Genomic DNA, 20786 nt, shown 5'->3' with positions numbered 1-20786 from the left:
GTCTCCTCCAAGGCAAAGGCTGGGCAGGGCTGCTTGCTGTCCCTAATGGGGCTCGGGTTCCTCAGCTATGTCAGCAGCGCCCACCCTCAGGGGACTAGAGGTAAGGGGAGCACAGGAACATGAAGCTCAAGTTGCCTGCTGCATATGAGTAATAAAGGCCTTTGTCTCTGATCCAAAAGTGCCTTGTGACACACTAATGTGCTAGCTCGCAAGTCGGGTAAGATATCAGACCCTTTACAGTTGGTGACAAAGAGTCCTGAGAAGGCATCCAGAAATCAGGCACTAAGCTTGGCAGGGTCTTTTGTGCCCCTTCACCAGAGCCTACCACAAAAGGGTGAAACAAAATGACCTCTGTGAGGCCCTCCATGTTCAAGCCATTTGCTTCTTTGCATTCCCTTTTCTTTCTGAAGTTCCTCCCCATTACAATTTGGTCTTGTGAACTACAAAATGAAAACTGTTGAAGAAATGATTGATTAGTCACTGGAGAACCATAATGAACAAGCATCATGACCAAGCCGTATTAACATGAAAAATCTGATCTGTCTTTTGTGTATGTAATTGTGGTCCTCTTTAAAGTTCTAAAATGTACTAGTCACTTGCACAGCTCTGCACCTTTGCTCTTGTAATCCCCTTAACTGGAATACTTTTCTTCTCTCTTTCTGCATTTAAAAATTCTACCCATCATTGGGAATTCCCTGGCAGTCCAGTGGTTAGGACTCCGCACTCCCACTGCCAAGGGCCCGGGTTCAGTTCCTAGTCGGGGAACTAAGAGTGCACAAGCTGCACGACGAGGCCAAAAAAAAAGAAAGAAGAAATTCTACCCATCCTTAAATTGCCATCTAAAATCTCATCTCTTCTTTGAAGACTTTCTTGGTATCCCTCCTTCCGCTCCACAAAAGCAAAACTATTCCCTCCCTGTGGATCCAGAATACCTTGTCCCAGTCAGTAGCACAACACTTTTCCTACAGTATCATAGTTGCCTATGGTGTCAATCTCCCCAGCCAGGCCGCGTGCTTGCTGAGGCCCTGTACACAAATTTGCCTTTGTAGCCCCAGAACCTGCCTATAGCAGGTATACAGTAAAAACTGGTTAAATGGTTCCAATCTAATTATATATACTATTGATATTACCAACAAGCAAAGAGGAGAGTTGAATTATAATTGAGTTGTTCAAAATTCTATTATTCTGCCATGAAGAAGAAGACATAGGAAATTCCCAATTTCTTCAAACATATTGATTATGAAAATAATTAAACTGAATAAACACTGAAGAGTTCTAAACCACTTACTGATGCAAAATATATAACACTCTCAAAGGTGTTTCTCAGTCTTCCTTGCTGTGGCCATTGCATTCTTTTATTATGGATTAATTCTAGCTGCCAGCCATAATTAAAGAAAGCTGTCAGGTCCTAGAATCTAGAAATACAATGTCGATCACTATAAAGTAGCTACTGTGAATAACCAAGTCCACGAGCTTATTAAAATAGGTTCTTAACAATACTGGTGAATTTGAAAGTCGAAGCACACCCCAAACCCATGCTTACGCTGCTAAACTAAGGAGTGCTCACCTGTGCCTCCACCTGGGGGATCTAGAGCGTGACCGTGCCATCCTTTGACATGTGAGCCACTATCCACTTTTTACACTGCAAAGAAACACAATATTAGCAAGTTTGTAGAAAGGGCCTGCTACCCGCTCTAAAAACAGTGAATGCCAATGACAAAAAGTAATTTAAGCCCTCTGTGCCTCAGTTTCCTCATAGGACCCACCTTATTGGAATGTTGTAAGGATAAAATGAATTAGATCAAGGGTCAGCAAGCTTTTTCTGTAAAGGGCCAGAGAGTAACTATTTTAGGTTTTGCAGGCCATATAAGGTCTCTATCACATTATCTTCTTCTTTAAAAAAAATGCTTAAAAAATATAAAAACCATTCGGGCCACACAAAAACAGGCCCCAAAGGGCCCCAAATGCGTTGTAGTTTGATGATCCCTGAGTTAAGTCATGAAAAGAGCTTAGAATATTGCCTGGCACACAGCAACTGCTAAATAAGTGTTTCAAAAAGAGGAAAAACTTCCCCAGAATTCCTCTATCTGAGCACAACCACTACTACCCCTTCCCAACTTTCGCGGTTGGTTATGTACATATAATCGCAGTTACGTTCATATAATCACAGTCAACATCTTTAGGAATACTTGATGATATATCCTACTTTTAAAACTGTCGGATAATAAGAATTACGATGCCTAATAATCATACTCAATTGCCACCTAACTTCTATCAGATATATATACCAAAACTTAATTAAGCATGATTAGACATTTAGTTTGCTTCTGATTTTTTGCTAAAACAAATAATGTCAAATAAGTAAATTTTAAAAGACATATAAACTTGATTTTTAAAATATTTTTCAGGCTTTAAAAGAAACTGATAGGTTTAGGAGCTGAATTAAAAATAACATGATTTGGGTATAAACTTTCATACTATTATTTACATTTCAGTAGTCTTCCTCAGTTTTGATACTATAATTAAGTAGTGCCCAACTTACTGGCTCCAAACCCCTGATGGCTTTCAAAATTACTGCCATGGGCCCATGAATAATACATACAGCCACCATATACAGACTATAGAATGAATAAGTATATGTCTCATATATTAGAACCTCTATTTTGCAAATTTCTGAAGATACTATGGCCACTGTTAAAATATAAATGGCTTCTTGTCACTATGTAGTTTTTCCACTGACTGATACAAAAAGTACAACTATAACTATGTGGACATTAGTTTGAAAAGGGAGTCCTCATAGTCAAACATTTGCAAACTACTATTATAATAAATTTCAGAAGGAAGTAATAGCATATAAGATCAAAGGACATGAACTAGATCACTCACCAGAAGTACATTCAATTCAATTCATTTAGTTACACACTGCTTCTTTCCAAAAGAATGTGAGGCTAGGAAGAACAATTAGTTCAGATGTACTATGAAATTAAGACACTAAAGGGGAAAGTGTTTTCTTAGTAACTAAAAATATAACAATGTTCATTGCAGCTCTATTTACAATAGCCAGGAGATGGAAGCAACCTAAGTGTCCATCGACAGATGAATGGATAAAGGAGATGTGGCACATATATACAATGGAATATTACTCAGCAATAAAAAGGAACGAAATTGAGTTATTTGTAGTGAGGTGGATGGACCCAGAGTCTGTCCTACAGAGTGAAGTAAGTCAGAAAGAGAAAAACAAATACCGTATGCTAACACATATATATGAAATCTAAAAAAAAAAAAAGGTAATGAAGAACCTAGGGGCAAGACAGGAATAAAGACGCAGACCTACTATAAAATGGACTTGAGGACACGGGGAGGACACATGGACATATATACACTACAAAATGTAAAATAGATAGCTAGTGGGAAGCAGCTGCATAGCACAGGGAGATCAGCTCGGTGCTTTATGACCAGCTAGAAGGGTGGGATAGGGAGGGTGGGAGGGAGGGAGATGCAAGAGGGAAGAGATATGGGGATATATGTATATGTATAACTGATTCACTTCCTTATAAAGCAGAAACTAACACACCATTGTAAAGCAATTATACTCCAATAAAAACGGTAAAAAAAAAAAAAAGTATTCATTTAACAAATGTTACTGAGTACCTATTATTTGCCAGGCACTGTTCTGGGGAGACAGCAGTGAAGAGAAACAGGCAAAAATTCCTGCCCTCTGGAGCTTACATTCTACTGAGGGAATTTATAATTTAATTAAAGAAGCTTTGGGTATATACCTATTAAATTGAACAAATATAATAAACCCAAAGGTTGTGGGGGAGACACCAAATACTGTTAGTGATGATGAAAAAGTATATCTTTCCCAGAGGGTAATTTTTTTATCCATTTTATTTTTTGAAAAACACTTACTGAAATACAATTCACATACCATACAACTCACCTATTTAAGTGTACCGTTCAATGTTTTTAGTATATTCACAGGGATGCATAACCATTACCACAATCTAATTTTGGAACATTTTCATCCCCTCTAAAAGAAACGCCATTAGCAGTCACTCCCCATTCCTCTCCTCCTTAGATTAGCCTCTGAGAACCACTAATCTACTTTTGGTTCCTATGTATTTAACTACTCTGTACCTTTCATATAAATGGAATCATACAAATATGTGATCCTTTGTGACTGGCTTCTTTCCCTTAGCATAACGTTTTCAAGGGTTTTACCATGTATCAGTATTTTATCCTTTTTACGGCTGAATAATATTCCACTGTATGGGTACATCACATTTTGAGATTCATTGATCTCTCAATGGACATTTGGGTTGTTTCTATTTTTTTGGTTATTATGAATAATGCTGCTATGAACATTTGTGTACAAGTTTTTGTGTAGACACAGTTTTTCATTTCTCTTGGGTATAAACCTAGGAGTAGAAATGCTGGGTCATACAATAACTCTATGTTTAACTTCTTGGGAGACTGCCAAACTTTTCCAAAGCAGCTACATCATTTTACATTCCCACCAGCAATGTATGAAGGTTCCAATTTTTCCAAATCCCCACTAACATTTGTTATTGTCTGTCTCTTCGATTATAGCTATCCTAGTGGGGGTGAAGTGGTTCCTCACCACAGTTTTGATTTGCATTTCCCTAATGATAGGTAACCTTGAAATATGTAAGAAATTATGAAACTAATCATGCCTACTTTCCTTTAAACTAATAATTTCAGTTTAAATGTATTATTCTAAGGTAATAATTTATAAGAAAAAAGCAGCTATATATACTAAGATGTTTATATAAGCTTCATTTATAAGAGGAAAGAAAAAAATCCACCCAAACTAGTTATAACCCAAATGCCCAACAATCAATAAAAGATTAAACAAATTTAAAATACATACATCTAGTCACTCCCTACCTCTCTCCTAGCCTCATAAATGTCTTTTCCTCCACATATCCTGTTCGTCCACCACAGCAAACTACTTGCTTTTCCCTGATCAGGCTGTTCTGTTCATATCACATAGATGGCTTTCCCTCACTCTGCCTGACAAATCCCTATTCTTTCAGGACTGTTTGACCATAATCTCCCCTGAAATTCTTTCTTTGACTTTCTTTCTTTCCCCCTGAGTTTCTTTCTTCTTGGGAATTCTGAGTTTATTCTGCAATTATTTCAATACATTGTGATTATTTGTTTACATAATTGTATTTATTTCAACAGGCAAAAGACTCCAAACAGCACATTACAGAACAGAAAACTCAAATGACCTATGGACATCTGAGACGTTCAACCTCAATAGTAATTGGGTAAATACCAATTCAGATCATAACCATGCCACACCTGTCAGAATGACAAAAAAAAAAAAAAAACAAACCAAAAAACCCTGAAGTTACATATTCCAGAGTATTGGTGAGGCTGCGGAAAGATGGGGACTCTCATACACTGCTAAGCAGGTGAGTATACACATGTATAACCACTTTGGAAGGGGTTGGCAGTACCCATTAAACTTGAACACGCTCATATCCTACAACCCAGCAGTTCCACACAGGGATAGACCTTAGAGTGGTGGTTCTCCAACTTTAGTGCACGGCAGAATTACCTGAAAGGCTGGTTACAACACAGAATGCTGGGTTCTCTTTTGGGGTGGGCCCCACTTCTAGCAAGTTCCCAGGTGATGCGGATTCTGCTGGCACCAGGACTATAAAACTACTGATTTAAAGGGAAAGGTGTAGGTCACTTGGGAGAAAATATTTACAAGTGAGATTTACTGGTTATGTGAGAAAAAAAGTATTTAGAATATTTTCCTCTGCTAATATTAAAATTATCTTTATTAAAATTCAAACTAGTAGATAGCCTCATCAACCAGAGGGCAGACAGCACAAGCAAGAAGAGCTACAATCCTGCACCCTGTGGAACAAAAATCACATTCACAGAAAGGTAGACAAGATGAAAAGGCAGAGGGCTATGTACCAGATGAAGGAACAAGATAAAACCTCAGAAAAACAACTAAATGAAGTGGAGATAGGCAACCTTCCAGAAAAAGAATTCAGAATAATGATAGTGAAGATGATCCGGGACCGCGGAAAAAGAATGGAGGCAAAGGTCGAGAAGATGTGAGAAATGTTTAACAAAGACCAGAAGAATTAAAGAACAAACAGAGATGAACAATACAATAACTGAAATGAAAACTACACTAGAAGGAATCAATAGCAGAATAACTGAGGCAGAAGAACGGATAAGTGACCTGGAAGACACAATGGTGGAATTCACTGCTGCGGAACAGAATAAAGAAAAAAGAACAAAAAGAAATGAAGACAGCCTAACAGACCTCTGGGACAACATTAAACGCAACAACATTCACATTATAGGGGTCCCAGAAGGAGAAGAGAGAGAGAAAGGACCCAAGAAAATACCTGAAGAGATTACAGTCGAAAACTTCCCTAACATGGGAAAGGAAATAGCCATCCAAGTCCAGGAAGCACAGAGTCCCATACAGTATAAACCCAAGGAGAAACACGCCGAGACACATAGTAATCAAACTGGCAAAAATCAAAGACAAAGAAAAATTATTGAAAGCAGCAAGGGAAAAACGACAAATAACATACAAGGGAACTCCCATAAGGTTAACAGCTGATTTCTCAGCAGAAACTCTACAAGCCAGAAGGGAGTGGCATGATATACTTAAAGTGATGAAAGGGAAGAACCTACAACCAAGATTACTCTATCTGGCAAGGATCTCACTCAGATTCGATGGAGAAATCTAAAGCTTTACAGACAAGCAAAAGCTAAGAGAATTCAGCACCACCAAACCAGTTCTACAACAAATGCTAAAGGAACTTCTCTAAGGAAACACAAGAAAAGAAAAACACCTACAAAAACAAACCCAGAACAATTAAGAAATTGGTCATAGGAACATACATATCAGTAACTACCTTAAACGTGAATGGATTAAATGCTCCAACCAAAAGACACAGGCTTGCGGAGTGGATGCAAAGACAAGACCCATATATATGCTGTCTACAAGAGACCCACTTCAGACCTAGGGACATACACAGACTGAAAGTGAGGGGATGGAAAAAGATATTCCATGCAAATGGAAATCAGAAGAAAGCTGGAGTAGCAGTACACCTATCAGATGAAATAGACTTTAAAATAAAGAATGTTACAAGAGACAAGGAAGGACACTACATAATGATCAAGGGATCAATCCAAGAAGATATAAGAATTATAAATATATATGCACCCAACACAGGAGCACCTCACTACATAAGGTAACTGCTAAGAGCTGTAAGAGAGGAAATCGACAGTAACACAATAATAGTGGGGGACTTTAACACCTCACTTACACCAATGGACAGATCATCCAAACAGAAAATCAATAAGGAAACACAGCTTTAAATGACACAATAGACCAGATAGATTTAATTGATATTTATAGGACATTCCAACCAAAAACAGCAAATTACACTTTCTTCTCAAGTGTGCACGGAACATTCTCCAGGATAGATCACATCTTGGGTCACAAATCAAGCCTCAGTAAATATAAGAAAATTGAAATCATATCAAGCATCTTTTCTGACCACAATGCTATGAGATTCAAAATCAATTACAGGGAAAAAAACATAAAAAACACAAAACACATGGAGGCTAAACAATAGGTTACTAAATAACCAAGAGCTCACTGAAGAAATCAAAGAGGAAATCAAAAAATACCGAGAGACAAATGACAATGAAAACACGGCGATCCAAAACCTATGGGATGCAGCAAAAGCAGTTCTAAGAGGGAAGTTTATAGCTATACAAGCCTACCTCAAGAAACAAGAAAAATCTCAAATAAACAACCTAACCTTACACCTAAAGGAACTAGAGAAAGAAGAACAAACAAAACCCGAAGTGAGCAGAAGGAAAGAAATCATAAAGATCAGAGCAGAAATAAATGAAACAGAAACAAAGAAAACAATAGCAAAGATCAATAAAACTAAAACCTGGTTCTTTGAAAAGATAAACAAAATTGATAAACCATTAGTCAGACTCATCAAGAAAAAGAGGGAGAGGGCTCAAATCAATAAAATTAGAAACGAAAATGGAGAAGTTACAACAGACACTGCAGAAATACAAAGCATCCTAAGAGACTACTATAAGCAACTCTATGCCAATAAAATGGACAACCTGGAAGAAATGGACAAATTCTTAGAAAGGTATAACCTTCCAAGACTGAACCAGGAACTAACAGAAAATATGAACAGACCAATCACAGTAATGAAATGGAAACTGTGATTAAAAATCTTCCAACAAACAAAAGTCCAGGACCAGATGGCTTCACAGGTGAATTCTATCAAACATTTAGAGAAGAGCTAACACCTACCCTTCTCAAACTCTTCCAAAAAATTGCAGAGGAAGGAACACACCCAAACTCATTCTATGAGGCCACCATCACCCTGATCCCAAAACCAGACAAAGATACGACAAAAAAGGAAAATTACAGACCAATATCACTGATGAATATAGATGCAAAAATTCTCAACAAAATACTAGCAAACAGAATCTAACAACACATTAAAAGGATCATACACCATGATCAAGTGGGATTTATCCCAGGGATGCAAGGATTCTTCAATATATGCAAATCAATGGGATACACCATATTAAAAAACTGAAGGAGAAAAACCATATGATCATCTCAACAGAGGCAGAAAAAGCGTTTGACAAAATTCAACACCCATTTATGATAAAAACTCTCCAGAGAGTGGGCATAGAGGGAACCTACTTCAATATAATAAAGGCCATGTATGACAAACCCACAGCAAACATCATTCTCAATGGTGAAAAACTGAAAGCATTTCCTCTAAGATCAGGAACAAGACAAGGATGTCCACTCTCACCACTATTATTCAACATAGTTTTGGAAGTCCTAGCCATGGCAGAGAAGAAAAAGAAATAAAAGGAATAAAAATAGGAAAAGAAGAAGTAAAACTGTCACTGTTTGCAGATGACATGATACTATACATAGAGAATCCTATAGATGCCACAAGAAAACTACTAGAGCTAATCAATGAATTTGGTAAAGTTGCAGGATACAAAATTAATGCACAGCAATCTCTTGCATTCCTATACACTAATGATGAAAAATATGAAAGAGAAATTAAGGAAACACTCCCATTTACCATTGCAACAAAAAGAATAAAATACCTAGGAATAAACCTTCCTAGGGAGACAGAAGACCTGTATGCAGAAAACTATAAGACACCAATGAAAGAAATTAAAGATGATAGTAACAGATGGAGAGATATACCGTGTTCTTGGATTGGAAGAATCAATATCGTGAAAATGACTATACTACCCAAAGCAATCTACAGATTCAATGTTATCCCTATCAAATTACCAGTGGCGTTTTTTAAAGAACTAGAACAAAAAAATCTTAAAATTTGTATGGAGACACAAAAGACCCCGAATAGCCAAAGCAGTCTTGAGGGAAAAAAAAGGAGCTGGAGGAATCAGACTCCCTGACTTCACACTATACTACAAAGCTACAGTAATCAAGACAATATGGTACTGGCACAAAAACAGACATATAGATCAATGGAACAGGATAGAAAGCCCAGAGATAAACCCACGCACCTATGGTCAACTAATCTATGACAAAGGAGGCAAGGATACCCAGTGGAGAAAAGACAGTCTCTTCAATAAGTGGTGCTGGGAAAACTGGACAGCTACATGTAAAAGAATGAAATTAGAACACTCCCTAACACCATACACAAAAATAAACTGAAAATGGATTAGAGACCTAAATGTAAGACCAGACACTATAATACCCTTAGAGGAAAACACAGGAAGAACACTCTTTGACATAAATCACAGCAAGATCTTTTTTGATCCACCTCCTAGAGTAATGGAAATAAAAACAAAAATAAACAAATGGGACCTAATGAAACTTCCAAGCTTTTGCACAGCAAAGGAAACCATAAACAAGATGAAAAGACAACCCTCAGAATGGGAGAAAATATTTGCAAATGAATCAACAGACAAAGGATTAATCTCCAAAACATATAAACAGCTCATGCAGCTCAGTATTAAAAAAACAAACAACCCAATCCAAAAATGGACAGAAGACCTAAATAGACATTTCTCCAAAGAAGACATACAGATGGCCAAGAAGCACATGAAAAGTTGCTCAACATCACTAATTATCAGAGAAATGCAAATCAAAACTACAATGAAGTATCACCTCATACCAGTTAGAATGGGCATCATCAGAAAATCTACAAACAACAAATGCTGGAGAGGGTGTGGAGAAAAGGGAACCCTCTTGCACTGTTGGTGGGAACGTAAATTGATATAGCCACTATGGAGAACAGTATGGAGGTTCCTTAAAGAAGTAAAAATAGAATTACTATATGACCCAGCAATCCCACTACTGGGCATATACCCAGAGAAAACCATAATTCAAAAAGACACATGCACCCCAATGTTCACTGCAGCTGTATTTACAATAGCCACGTCATGGAAGCAACCTAAATGCCCATCAACAGACGAATGGATAAAGAAGATGTGGTACATATATACAATGGAATATTACTCAGCCATAAAAAGGAACGAAATTGGTTCATTTGTAGAGATGTGGATCCATCTAGAGACTGTCATACAGAGTGAAGTAAGTCAGAAAGAGAAAAACAAATATCGTATATTAACGTATATATGTGGAACCTAGAAAATGGTACAGATGAACTGGTTTGCAGAGCAGAAATTGAGACACCGAAACAGAGAAAAAAACGTATAGACACTAAGGGGGGAAAGCGGCAGAGGGTGGGGGTTGTGGTGGGATGAATTGGGAGATTGGGATTGACATGTATACACTGATGTGCATAAAATGGATGACTAACAAGAAAAAAATTCAAACTATTCACTCAAAAATGGGTGAATTTTATTGCATATAAATTACACCTCAAAGCTGTAAAAAAGTTAGTTTTGGGGTGATGCAAGTGCTGGAAGATTAGAGCAGATATTACGGAGATGGTTGCACAACTCTGCAAACATACCAAAAAATCACTGAATTGTACATTTGAAACCTGTAAAATATATCTCAATAAAGCTTTTTTTTTTAAGTTAAGTTTATTTGCATTTGCTTTTTTAGGTGCATCAGCTAGTAATGAACAGTAGTAGCTCAGGGGCTTAATGCATAAGAGAGGAGAGTTAATTTAAACCCTAGAGTCTAAGCTAAGATGGTTTTTACATTTTTAAGTGTTGTTTAAAAAGAAGAATATGCAACAGAGACTGTACGTGGCCCACAAAGTCTAAAATATTTACTATCTGGTCCTTTACAAAAAAGATTGCTGATCCCTGATTTAAACTAACTTACTTGTGACTAGCAAAGTTAATCAAAGGAAGCTTTAAGACAGAGAGGGCGAGGAAAAAAAAAAAGGCAGAAACACCAGCAGGGTTTGTGACTGGGGAGAAGGAGATGTCAATTACAAAAGAGAAATTCATTTATACTGCTCCTTCGGAGTGAACTGTGTAGGGGCAGTGAGTGAATTTGTGTGCCCTTGAACATGGAAAGATGACTGGACAGCAGGGGCATCCACTCCCAGGAGGATGCTGAAGGGGATGCTGGTGTCAAAAAAAGGCCACCCCAACCAGGACAGCACTGGACACATCCCCTCACCCAGCTGAAAGCAATTCTCCTCTTCCATGACATCACTTCCCCCTCTCCATTAGATCCCTCCCGTCACCCTACTACCTCTCTCTCCATTTACAACCAAGTTCCTCAAAGGGCTGGCTGTATACCACAGTCATTCTCTCCCATTCTTCTCCTCCCATTCTACTTGGCCCCTCACCAATCTAGCGTTCCACTCCACCAAACTGCTCTGGTCAAGATCGCTAATGAAATCCATGTTACTAAATCCAATGGCTATTTTCCCTCCTTCTCCTGGATCTACCAGCAGCACTTGATGGTCAATCACACCTTCCTCCCAGAAACATTTTCTTCACTTGGATTCCAGAATACTACACTTTCCTGGTTTTCCTCCTACCTCTAACAATGCTTTCTGTCTCCTTTGCTGGTTTTTCCTCACCTCCCCCCTCATCAGCCTGACCCCTAAATAGTGAACACAGTCTTCCTCTAAATAGTGACTTCAGTCTTTGACTTCTCATTGTCTACACTCTCTTCCCCGTCTGCACTTTCCTTCAGTCTCATGGTTTAAATACTCTCTATATACTAAGAACCCCCAAATTGACATCTCCAGTCCTCACCTATCCTCTGTGTTGCAGTCTTCCACATCCAAAAGCCTATTGGATGCTGTAAACATGTCCAAGAGCAAACTCCTGACCTTCCTCCAAAATCTGCTCCTCCCAAGGTCTGTTCCACCTGAATAAATGGCAACTCTATCCTTAGAGTTTTCAACAAAGAGGAAACATAACTGTCCAATAAACATACAAAAAGATATTCAACACTGCCTACTAGGAAGATAAAATTAAAACAAGGAGATACCATTTCATACTCATTAGATTTGCAAAAATTTTAGTCTGATGATCCCCATGTGTTTACAAGAAAGTGGAAAAAGAGAATTTCTCAACTGAGGAAAATTCCTCCCCAAAGAAACATGAATCAGAAGAAAACTCTAACTGTATACTCAAACAGAATTAAATATATCCAAAAGCATTTAGGAATATATATTTAAAAAACCTCACCTTGAATCAGAAATTTAAAAACTAAGAACAGAAACATACCAAAAAACATAGTGATATGACAGAAAAAAAATTCATCGAACTAAGGGGAAAGAATGGGAGAAAAAGACTAAATTATCTGAGAAGTGAAGAATAAATTACAAGGTGCTCAAGGGAAAATAAACTCAAAAGAAATGATGCAGCCACTTTGGAAAAACAGTCTGGCAGTTCCTTAAAAAATTAAACATAGAGTTACCATATGACCCAGCAATTCAAATCCTAGGTATACACCCAAAAGAAAAAAATATATATGTCTGCATAAAAACTTGTACACAAATGCTCATAACAGCATTATTCACAAGAGCCAAAATGTAGAAACAACTCCAATGTTCATTGAGAGATGAATGAATAAACAAAATGTAGTATCCCTGTACAATGGAATATTATCTGGCCATAAAAAGGAATGAAGTACTGACACACAGTCAAACAGGGATGAACCTTGAAATCATTATGCTAAGGGAAAGAAGCTAGTCGCAAAAGACCACATATTGTATGATTGCTTTATATGAAAGGTCCAGAACAGGCAAATCCATAGAGACAGAAAGTAGATTGGTGGTTGCCTAGGTGCGGTGGGGGGAGGGGGGCATTGGGGGCAGTGGGCACAGGGTTTCTTTTTGGTGGGATGAATATGTTCTAAAACTAGACTGTGATGATGGTTACACAACTCTGTGAATATACTAAAAAAACACTGAATTGTAGACTTTTAAATGGGTGAATTGTGTGGTATGTTAATTATATCTCAGTAAAGCTGTTACCAAAAAAAAGAAAAATCAACTGACAGAGATCCCATACTAAATGTGAGTTCAGCATTTACAAATGCAAAGAATTGCCCAGGAAAGCCCTTACAACCAAGACGCCACACTGGCAGCACAGAACAGGACCAAGTTAGAGCCCACAGAACAAGAGGGCGATCAGCAGTTCAGAGGAAGCCAGACCTCAGGAGAGCGGGGCATGGCTTATTCTCCCAGCCCCAGCGGCTGGGTGCTGTCAGTGCCTCAGTAGGGAGGAGCTGGAAGTGGATACAGAACCCCACTGTTGCCTACCATTATTCTACTTTGATTTCACGGATGAAATGTATTTCTCTCACACACAGAACAGGTTAAATAAACAGGGGAGTAAGGGCATTTTAAAAGGTGTAAGTACAAAGGTTAACCATTAGAACAAAAATAAAAACCTTCCTCTTTTTAAAATAAAAGAGCAAAAACTATACCTCATAGCAAAAAGAAATAGCAAATATAACAAAATACACATGATTATAAAATATTACGATAGACCAAATATACCAGTCCTAACAATAAATGTGGTGGGCTTATTAACTCATCTACTAAAATAAACAGGTACAATTTGGCTCACAAAACAAGGAGTTGTATAAAAAACATATCTAAAACAAAGTGATTGTGAAAAGTTAAAAATAAAAGGATGGCCAAATTATACAAGGCAAATGGAAACAAAGAGAGAGCAGGGGTGGCAAACCTGGAATCAGGCAAAGCACAATTCAAGCCCCAAAGCATTCATCATGCCAAAGAAAGACACTTTTTTTTTTTTTTTTTTTTTTTTTTTTTGTAGTACGCGGGCCTCTCACTGTTGTGGCCTCTCCCGTTGCGGAGCACAGGCTCCGGACGCGCAGGCTCAGCGGCCATGGCTCACGGGCCCAGCCGCTCCGCGCGGCATGTGGGATCCTCCCCAACTCAGGCACAAACCCGTGTCCCCTGCATCGGCAGGCGGACTCTCAACCACTGCGCCACCAGGGAAGCCCAGAAAGACACTTTTTAATGCTAAAAGCCACAATCCTCGATGAAGAGAGAACAAATAAAAATACACATATTTACATGAATATAACACTGCAACCACCTTTATGAAGCAAAAACTACAACAGATGCAAGGAGACACAGATAGAAACACTAATAATAGGAGACTTTCATATACCACTTTCGGTGGTATATTAGACAGATTCAGTAAGCCAAAAATGAGATAGAAGATCTAAACAGCATAATCAGCAGGGTAAATCTTAAGGATATTTATCAAACTCTACACTCTGATACTAGAGAATACTCTTCTGAAGTGCCCACACCACATCACCAAAAATAATCATATATTAGGTCACAAAGAAAACATCAGTAACCTCCACATAATAGAACTATTACAAGCAATACTCTCTGATCATAATGCAATAAAACTAGAATTTACTAATAAAAACAAAAAAGAGAAATTCCACCTAGAAATTTTAAAACCTCTTATTAAACAACTCCTGGATACTCTAAGGTAAATTTTTAAAGAAATAATGACAATAAAAGCACTACATATCAGATGCTATAGGATGCATTTAAAGCAGTGATCAAAGGAAAATTCATTGCACTAAACATATTTATCAATAAAAATGAAAGAATAAAAGTAAATAAATTTATTTCCAAGGTAAAAAAAAAAACTAAAAAATAACAAAGCACAAGGAAGGAAACAATAAAAACAAAAGTAGAGAAAGAGAACAGAAAACTAGATCTAAGTAATAATTCAAAATTCTGTAGTTTTTGGAAAAATTAAAATGGATAAACCACTAAATAACTTATATAACTTGCCTAGGAAAAAAGAGAGAAAGCACAAATACACAAAATAAGAAAGAGCAAAGGGGAAATAACCATTGAAATAGAAGAAAAATTTTGAATCGTAAGAGATTATATCCAATAAATTTAAAAGCCCAGAAGTAAGGGATAATTTGTTAGAAAAATAGAGATTACTAAAACTGACTGCATTAAAAAGCTTAAACAGACCAACTTCCATAAAAGAAACAGAGAAAGTTATTAAGGAAATATCCCATAAAAAAGCAGCAGGCCCAGATCGTTTCACAGGGGAATTCTACCAAACCTTCAAACATCAGATTGCCTCAATGCTCTATAAATTATTCCAGAGCTGGTATATCGCGAGAAGGATCAAGCCTACAGAAACATCAACCTTTCAAGGAGATGAACCAGCCAAGAAGACTGAGAAAGAACATCCTCTGAGGAAGGAGGGAACCCCAGAGCATAGAAGGATGTTTCAAGAAAGGAGACTTTTATGGCAACAGCTGCACAGAGACCCAATAAAAGAAATGAAAGGTGTTAATACATGGCTTGAGGACTAAGTGGAAGGTAAGGAAACTGAGAAAGCCAATTAATACCAACGCCTTCTAACAAGTTTGTCTGGCATGGGAGGAGAGAAAGTGGGTTGCAGCTGGGTGACAGGGGTCTAGGGGAGAGGTTTTGAAATGGGAGCAACTTGAGCAGGTTTAATGTTGATAAGGAGAGACTATGTGCATGGCATTGGGGACATAATGTAGAATGACAGTCATAGTAGGAATGAGTCTAGGTCCAATTAGTTCAATGTTTCCTTTGATTCCTAATATCAACTCCAAATAATGTAGTCAACCTCTCCCAATATTCCACATTTACATATTACCTTCTTCAAAGGTCCAGACTGAATTTTTATCAGCGGTCACATTTTATGTTAATTTGGCAAACAGTGCTGAGTGCCAGTGACTGCTAGAGGCAAGCCATACAAAGTTGGAAGAGTCCTAGTTTCTTTACTAGAGAAGCTCAGTCTTCACTAGCTAAGAAGGATCACATGAGTATCAGTACTTCCTAGTTCACTAAGTGTTTTGCAAACACTATCTCATGCCTTTAATCCTCACAAGCCTTTGAGGAAGCTGGAATTACCCCCATTTCACAGGTGAAGAAACCAATCCTCAAAAAAGTTAACCAACCTGCCCCAAGAGAAAGACGTAAAATCAGCATCCAGGTTCTCAGACTCCAATACTCACACTTCCCCACCTTGCAACTCCTACCTTCATAAAGATGACTCTGAAGAGACTGCCTGGTCATTTGCGTAGATGCTTGGTCAGCAGAATTGGACTTTAGCACACTTGAGAATAGTTGATGTCCTGCATCACATCTAAAATTGCCATCTAAATTTGGAAAGCAGCTTTTATGCTCCCTAGCTGCCTCGATATTCTGTAGCCTGTAGGGCACAAAGACTATGTTTTATTTATCATGATCCCAAGTCTGTGTTTTATTTAGCTTTTTATCTGTCCCCCTCAGCTTTATATATAGTGCCTTTAAATATTTTCTCCTTCAACATGTGTGGATTCATTCATTCACCTAATTTCATAACTCTGGTATCATTTTCAATATAATCTAGGGCAGCAGTATAATACTTCAAATTTAAGGGGTGAAAGGGTGGGGGCAAAAGGTATCACAGAACAGCTTTTTGAATTCAGAAATTTACATTAAAAAATCAAGATGCTTATGTGCTCTGAAATTTTTACAAGATGGCAATAATTAGCAATGAGACAAAGTATGTTTAAATATACTCTCCATAAATGTCTCATTTGACCCTTAAAATCACCCTGTAAGAAAGGTAAGGCAAAGGCACTATAATCTCTAATTCAGAGTTGAGGAAATAGTCCCTTAGAAAAGGTAAGTGACATGTTCAAGGTAATCAGATATGCTGGAATTCAAGGAAGCCCTGACTTCAAATCTGTTCACTTTATAATGCCTTTGCCTCACTTAAATAACCCTTCTTTACTAAACTGGTAAAGGTGAAATAGAAGATGAGAAACCAAATTGCCATCAACAAATAAGAAGGAAAAAAAAAAAAAAAGAGGTGATAGCCAGAGAAGGATACCTGTATTTGGTTGGAGAAGAACATAAATGGCCCCGAAGTGTTCTTATAGAAATTCTTTAAATGTTGCCTTTTGCTAGGGTGGGGAAAAGGACACTCACAGATTGTTGGTGGGAGTGCAAAATAGCACATCCTTTCCAGAGGGAAATTCACATTAGAAAACCCAACAATTCTATCATCTAGGAATGTACACTAAGGAAGTAATCATGGACGTGCAGGTTTTACAATTCACCAACAATGTGTTTAAGTAGTGAAAAACTGAGAATAAAAAAAACCGACTAAATAAATTACTGCAGCCAAATAATGGCATGCTATGTAGTCAGGAAAAAAAATGGTTACCAAAAAGAATCCACTTTAGAAAAATTCATGCATTCGTCTCTGCATAGAAAAAGACTGGAGGGGCATCCCCAGTGTAACCATATTCACAATGGTTACTTGAATGGTGAAAGAGTGCACCTTCTTCACCGTGGTTTTGCATATTTAGAAATTTTGTATATAAATATGACTAAATGTTTCTAATCAGACATTTTAAAGGCTTCTGGGGAGGGTGTGCAAGGGCAGGGCTTTCAAAAGAACATTTTAGCAGCCATTTTAAAAGATACCACATGAAAAAATAAAGCATTCTATACCGTTATCATTAAAACACCATTGAAAAATAAAGCTCTCACCACGAATCCACATCAAAACCTTTTCTTTTCAAATTCGTCTTTCATTCGTACCAGTTCGCATACAGAAAAACGTTAAAAAGGTTGCCTGGCCAGAAGTCTGAGAGACTTTCTTGATTTCTACCTGTAGTTTTTACTTTGTTCCAGAAAAGAAAAGCAGTCACCTAAGAGGCAGCTCGAAAAGCACCTCGGCAGGAAAATATTTGGGAGGATAAGTTTCTCTCACGTTTCTTTTCCTCCCGACCTACCGACAGGACAATCCTGACAGTGGCCGGCCCAGTTTCCTAATACACCCTAAAGAAGCACAGGAGATGCGCCAATTTTCAGTATACGTTTCTAAAAAGACAAGTTTTACTTTACAATGCAGGATAAAGAGCAGCCTTCACTACTCATTCTGGACGTTACCGGAGAGGATGCCGCTGCGCGGCAGGAGAGCCTCCGGAGAAGGACAAAGCGGGGGCTCCTCGGCTCGGGTCCCGCAGGCGATGCGTCCGGAGCCACCTCTGGGAAAAGGGCACCGTCCCTGGACACCGCCCCGCCCTCCCCCCGTCTCCACGACAAACAGTCCAAATCGCCGGGGACCAAAGCCTGCGAACAATGGGCGAGGTTCGGGGGCCTCGGCAGCAGGTGCCCGGGTCGCCACGTCTAAAATAAGGCACCGGTCCGGTGGCCAGAGGCAGGGGCAGGGGAGCAGTCCCCCGGGATCCCGAGCTGGGCCTCCGCATCCTCCCCGCCGCCCCACCCGCCACCCAAGAACCGCCCCTCCCAGGCGACGGACACGCCCTCCCCGCAGGCCGGGACCTCCTCGCGCCGCCCGCCCCCCAGGGCTGCTCACCCGACCGGGAAGTTCCCGCAGCCGCCGCCCCCGCCGCCGCCGCCGGCCCCGCAGGCCTCGCCCCTCACAGGGCCGCCGCCTCCCAGAGGAGCCGCACCACAGCTCCCGCAGCTGGGCCGCGGGACCCGGAACCACTTCCTTCCGGAACCGCCTCGCCCCGCCCCCCGTCCTAGCCACGCCCACTGCCCGCTGCCCAGCGCGGAGCTCGCTTTCCCACTGACCTCTGCTCTCAACTCTTTCCCAGATAGGGTTGCCCCGCCCGGGAGGCTCCGGCCAGAGCGCCTGCGCCCTCTGCCGGCCGTTCCCACCTCTGCCTCTCTGTCCAGGGCGCATGCGCAACCTGCCATCTGCCAGCGTTGTGCAGATGAGCGGAGCAGATGAGCCTCAGCCTTCCAGCCCCTGGCTTGTCCCTCAAAGCCCTTCCAGAGCCAGCCTACCTGACCCTGCAAGGCTGTGGCCTCTCTCCTGCCTACTCAATCTCTAACTATTCCCCATGGCCTCAAACCAAGCTTGTACCCAGAAAACAAAACCTCCCCTGTGTACCTCCCAAATAGGTTAATGGTACCAACATCTCTCCACCGTGCAATTCAAAATACTGACTCATTTTTACCTGCTCTTTTGATTTCTCTCCTCCCACACTCCATCCATCACCCCAAAGGTAGCATATCCTCACTCTTGGAGCTTTCTCACTTGACACTTTGATGTTCTTTTTACCCCTTGCAAGATTTCTCTTTCAGGGTCCACCCCATCTGGTGGACCTTCTACCCTCCCTTGTCACTGTCGTCTACTGACTGCATTAGTTTTCCTCTCCATCTGAATTACTGCCATCATCCTGATGAAACCAACACCCATGACCAAACCATGTTTCCTTAACTTCCTCGGTCCAGATGACTTTACCTCTATTCTACTTAATCCACGCATTCCCAGGTACCCATTCTATAAAATCTAGACACCCATCACTTTATACAGCTTCATGGCTAAAACCTTAAGTTTACCAACCCCATTTATTTGGACTCAATCCTCATCCTTGTAGTCCTATCTCTCCCTTAGTCCCAATATACTTGTTCTTCAAAAACCAGAGGTCTCACATCCCCTGAACCTTCTACCTGACTGAAGCCCATGGCCTTTGACTTCAATGACTCTTGTAAGCAGAGCCCCTTGAATTGCCCTTTGATACGTCCCAACATCAAACCACCACCTTGAAACACTCCAGTTATCTGCATTTTCCATCCCCACGTCTATGTTTCCAAGCACTACTTGGGAGGAAAAAGCCACACAACTATGATAGAATGATACCACTACAAATTTATGGAGACTCACCGCAGTGGACAGCCTTGGTGCCTCTTAGGAATCCTTTTATGTGACCACTCTCATTTCCAGCAATTGCTGTTACTAACCCTTACCACTCTCTTTAAGCCCCATACCAGTGATCATTTCCCTCTCTTCATACATGATTTTTGCTTCCTGTTTTGCAGAGAGAAATTCCCCAGCATAGTATATGAGGCCTTTCGTTATCTGGTTCATACTTACCTCTGTAACTTCCCTCCTCTTTGTACTCAATGCCCTGGCTATACTGAAATGTTTGCTGTTTAAGATGAATACTCCATTGCACATATTATCCCTTCTGTCTGGTTAAAAGGTGTGAGACCTTTTAATTTGCTTCAGTTCAGGAAGGTTTTCTTCCATTCTACTTCCAAGAATTGTTTCTGCTCCATTTGTTCTGGTCTCTCTTTTAGGAAGAGCAATTATTTGTGGTAAATGTCTGTTTTATCATTTTCACCTGTTTACCGTTTTTCAGCATTCTGGTAGACCTCCAATCTGCTTTCAATGTTACCGATAAGATTTCCAAAAGCATTATTTCTGCCTCTGTTTTTACTCAATTTCTATTATTGATAATTTTGTTTCCTTCCGTCATTTCCTTCTCT

At 39.5% G+C, this 20786-nt stretch overlaps 1 protein-coding gene across 9 annotated transcripts in view; it reads right to left on the bottom strand.

Moving 5' to 3' along the window:
- The window catches only part of BCLAF3 (BCLAF1 and THRAP3 family member 3), a 62686-nt gene extending 43724 nt beyond the window's left edge, over positions 1–18962 (bottom strand). For 6 of the 9 annotated variants that reach the window (XM_081222122.1, XM_081222126.1, XM_081222127.1 and 3 more), the window contains exons 1-3: positions 18862–18962; positions 16526–16698; positions 1568–1642 (exon numbers count right to left, since the gene is read on the bottom strand). In XM_081222122.1, the coding sequence (XP_081078248.1) occupies positions 1568–1608 (41 nt within the window). In that variant the 5' untranslated portion in view covers positions 1609–1642; positions 16526–16698; positions 18862–18962. Of the gene's footprint in view, positions 1–1567; positions 1643–16525; positions 16699–18431; positions 18733–18861 lie in introns of those variants that run through there. The other 3 variants (XM_081222129.1, XM_081222123.1, XM_081222124.1) reach the window with 3 other exon arrangements.
- Positions 18963–20786: the final 1824 nt, after the last annotated feature.

The sequence above is a fragment of the Mesoplodon bidens genome, assembly GCF_964165515.1.
Source record: "Mesoplodon bidens genome assembly, chromosome: X".
In the NCBI taxonomy this organism is placed as follows: Eukaryota; Metazoa; Chordata; class Mammalia; order Artiodactyla; family Ziphiidae; genus Mesoplodon; species Mesoplodon bidens.
Note: the sequence above shows the minus strand (reverse complement) of the source record. Positions and strands in the feature narration are given on the sequence as shown.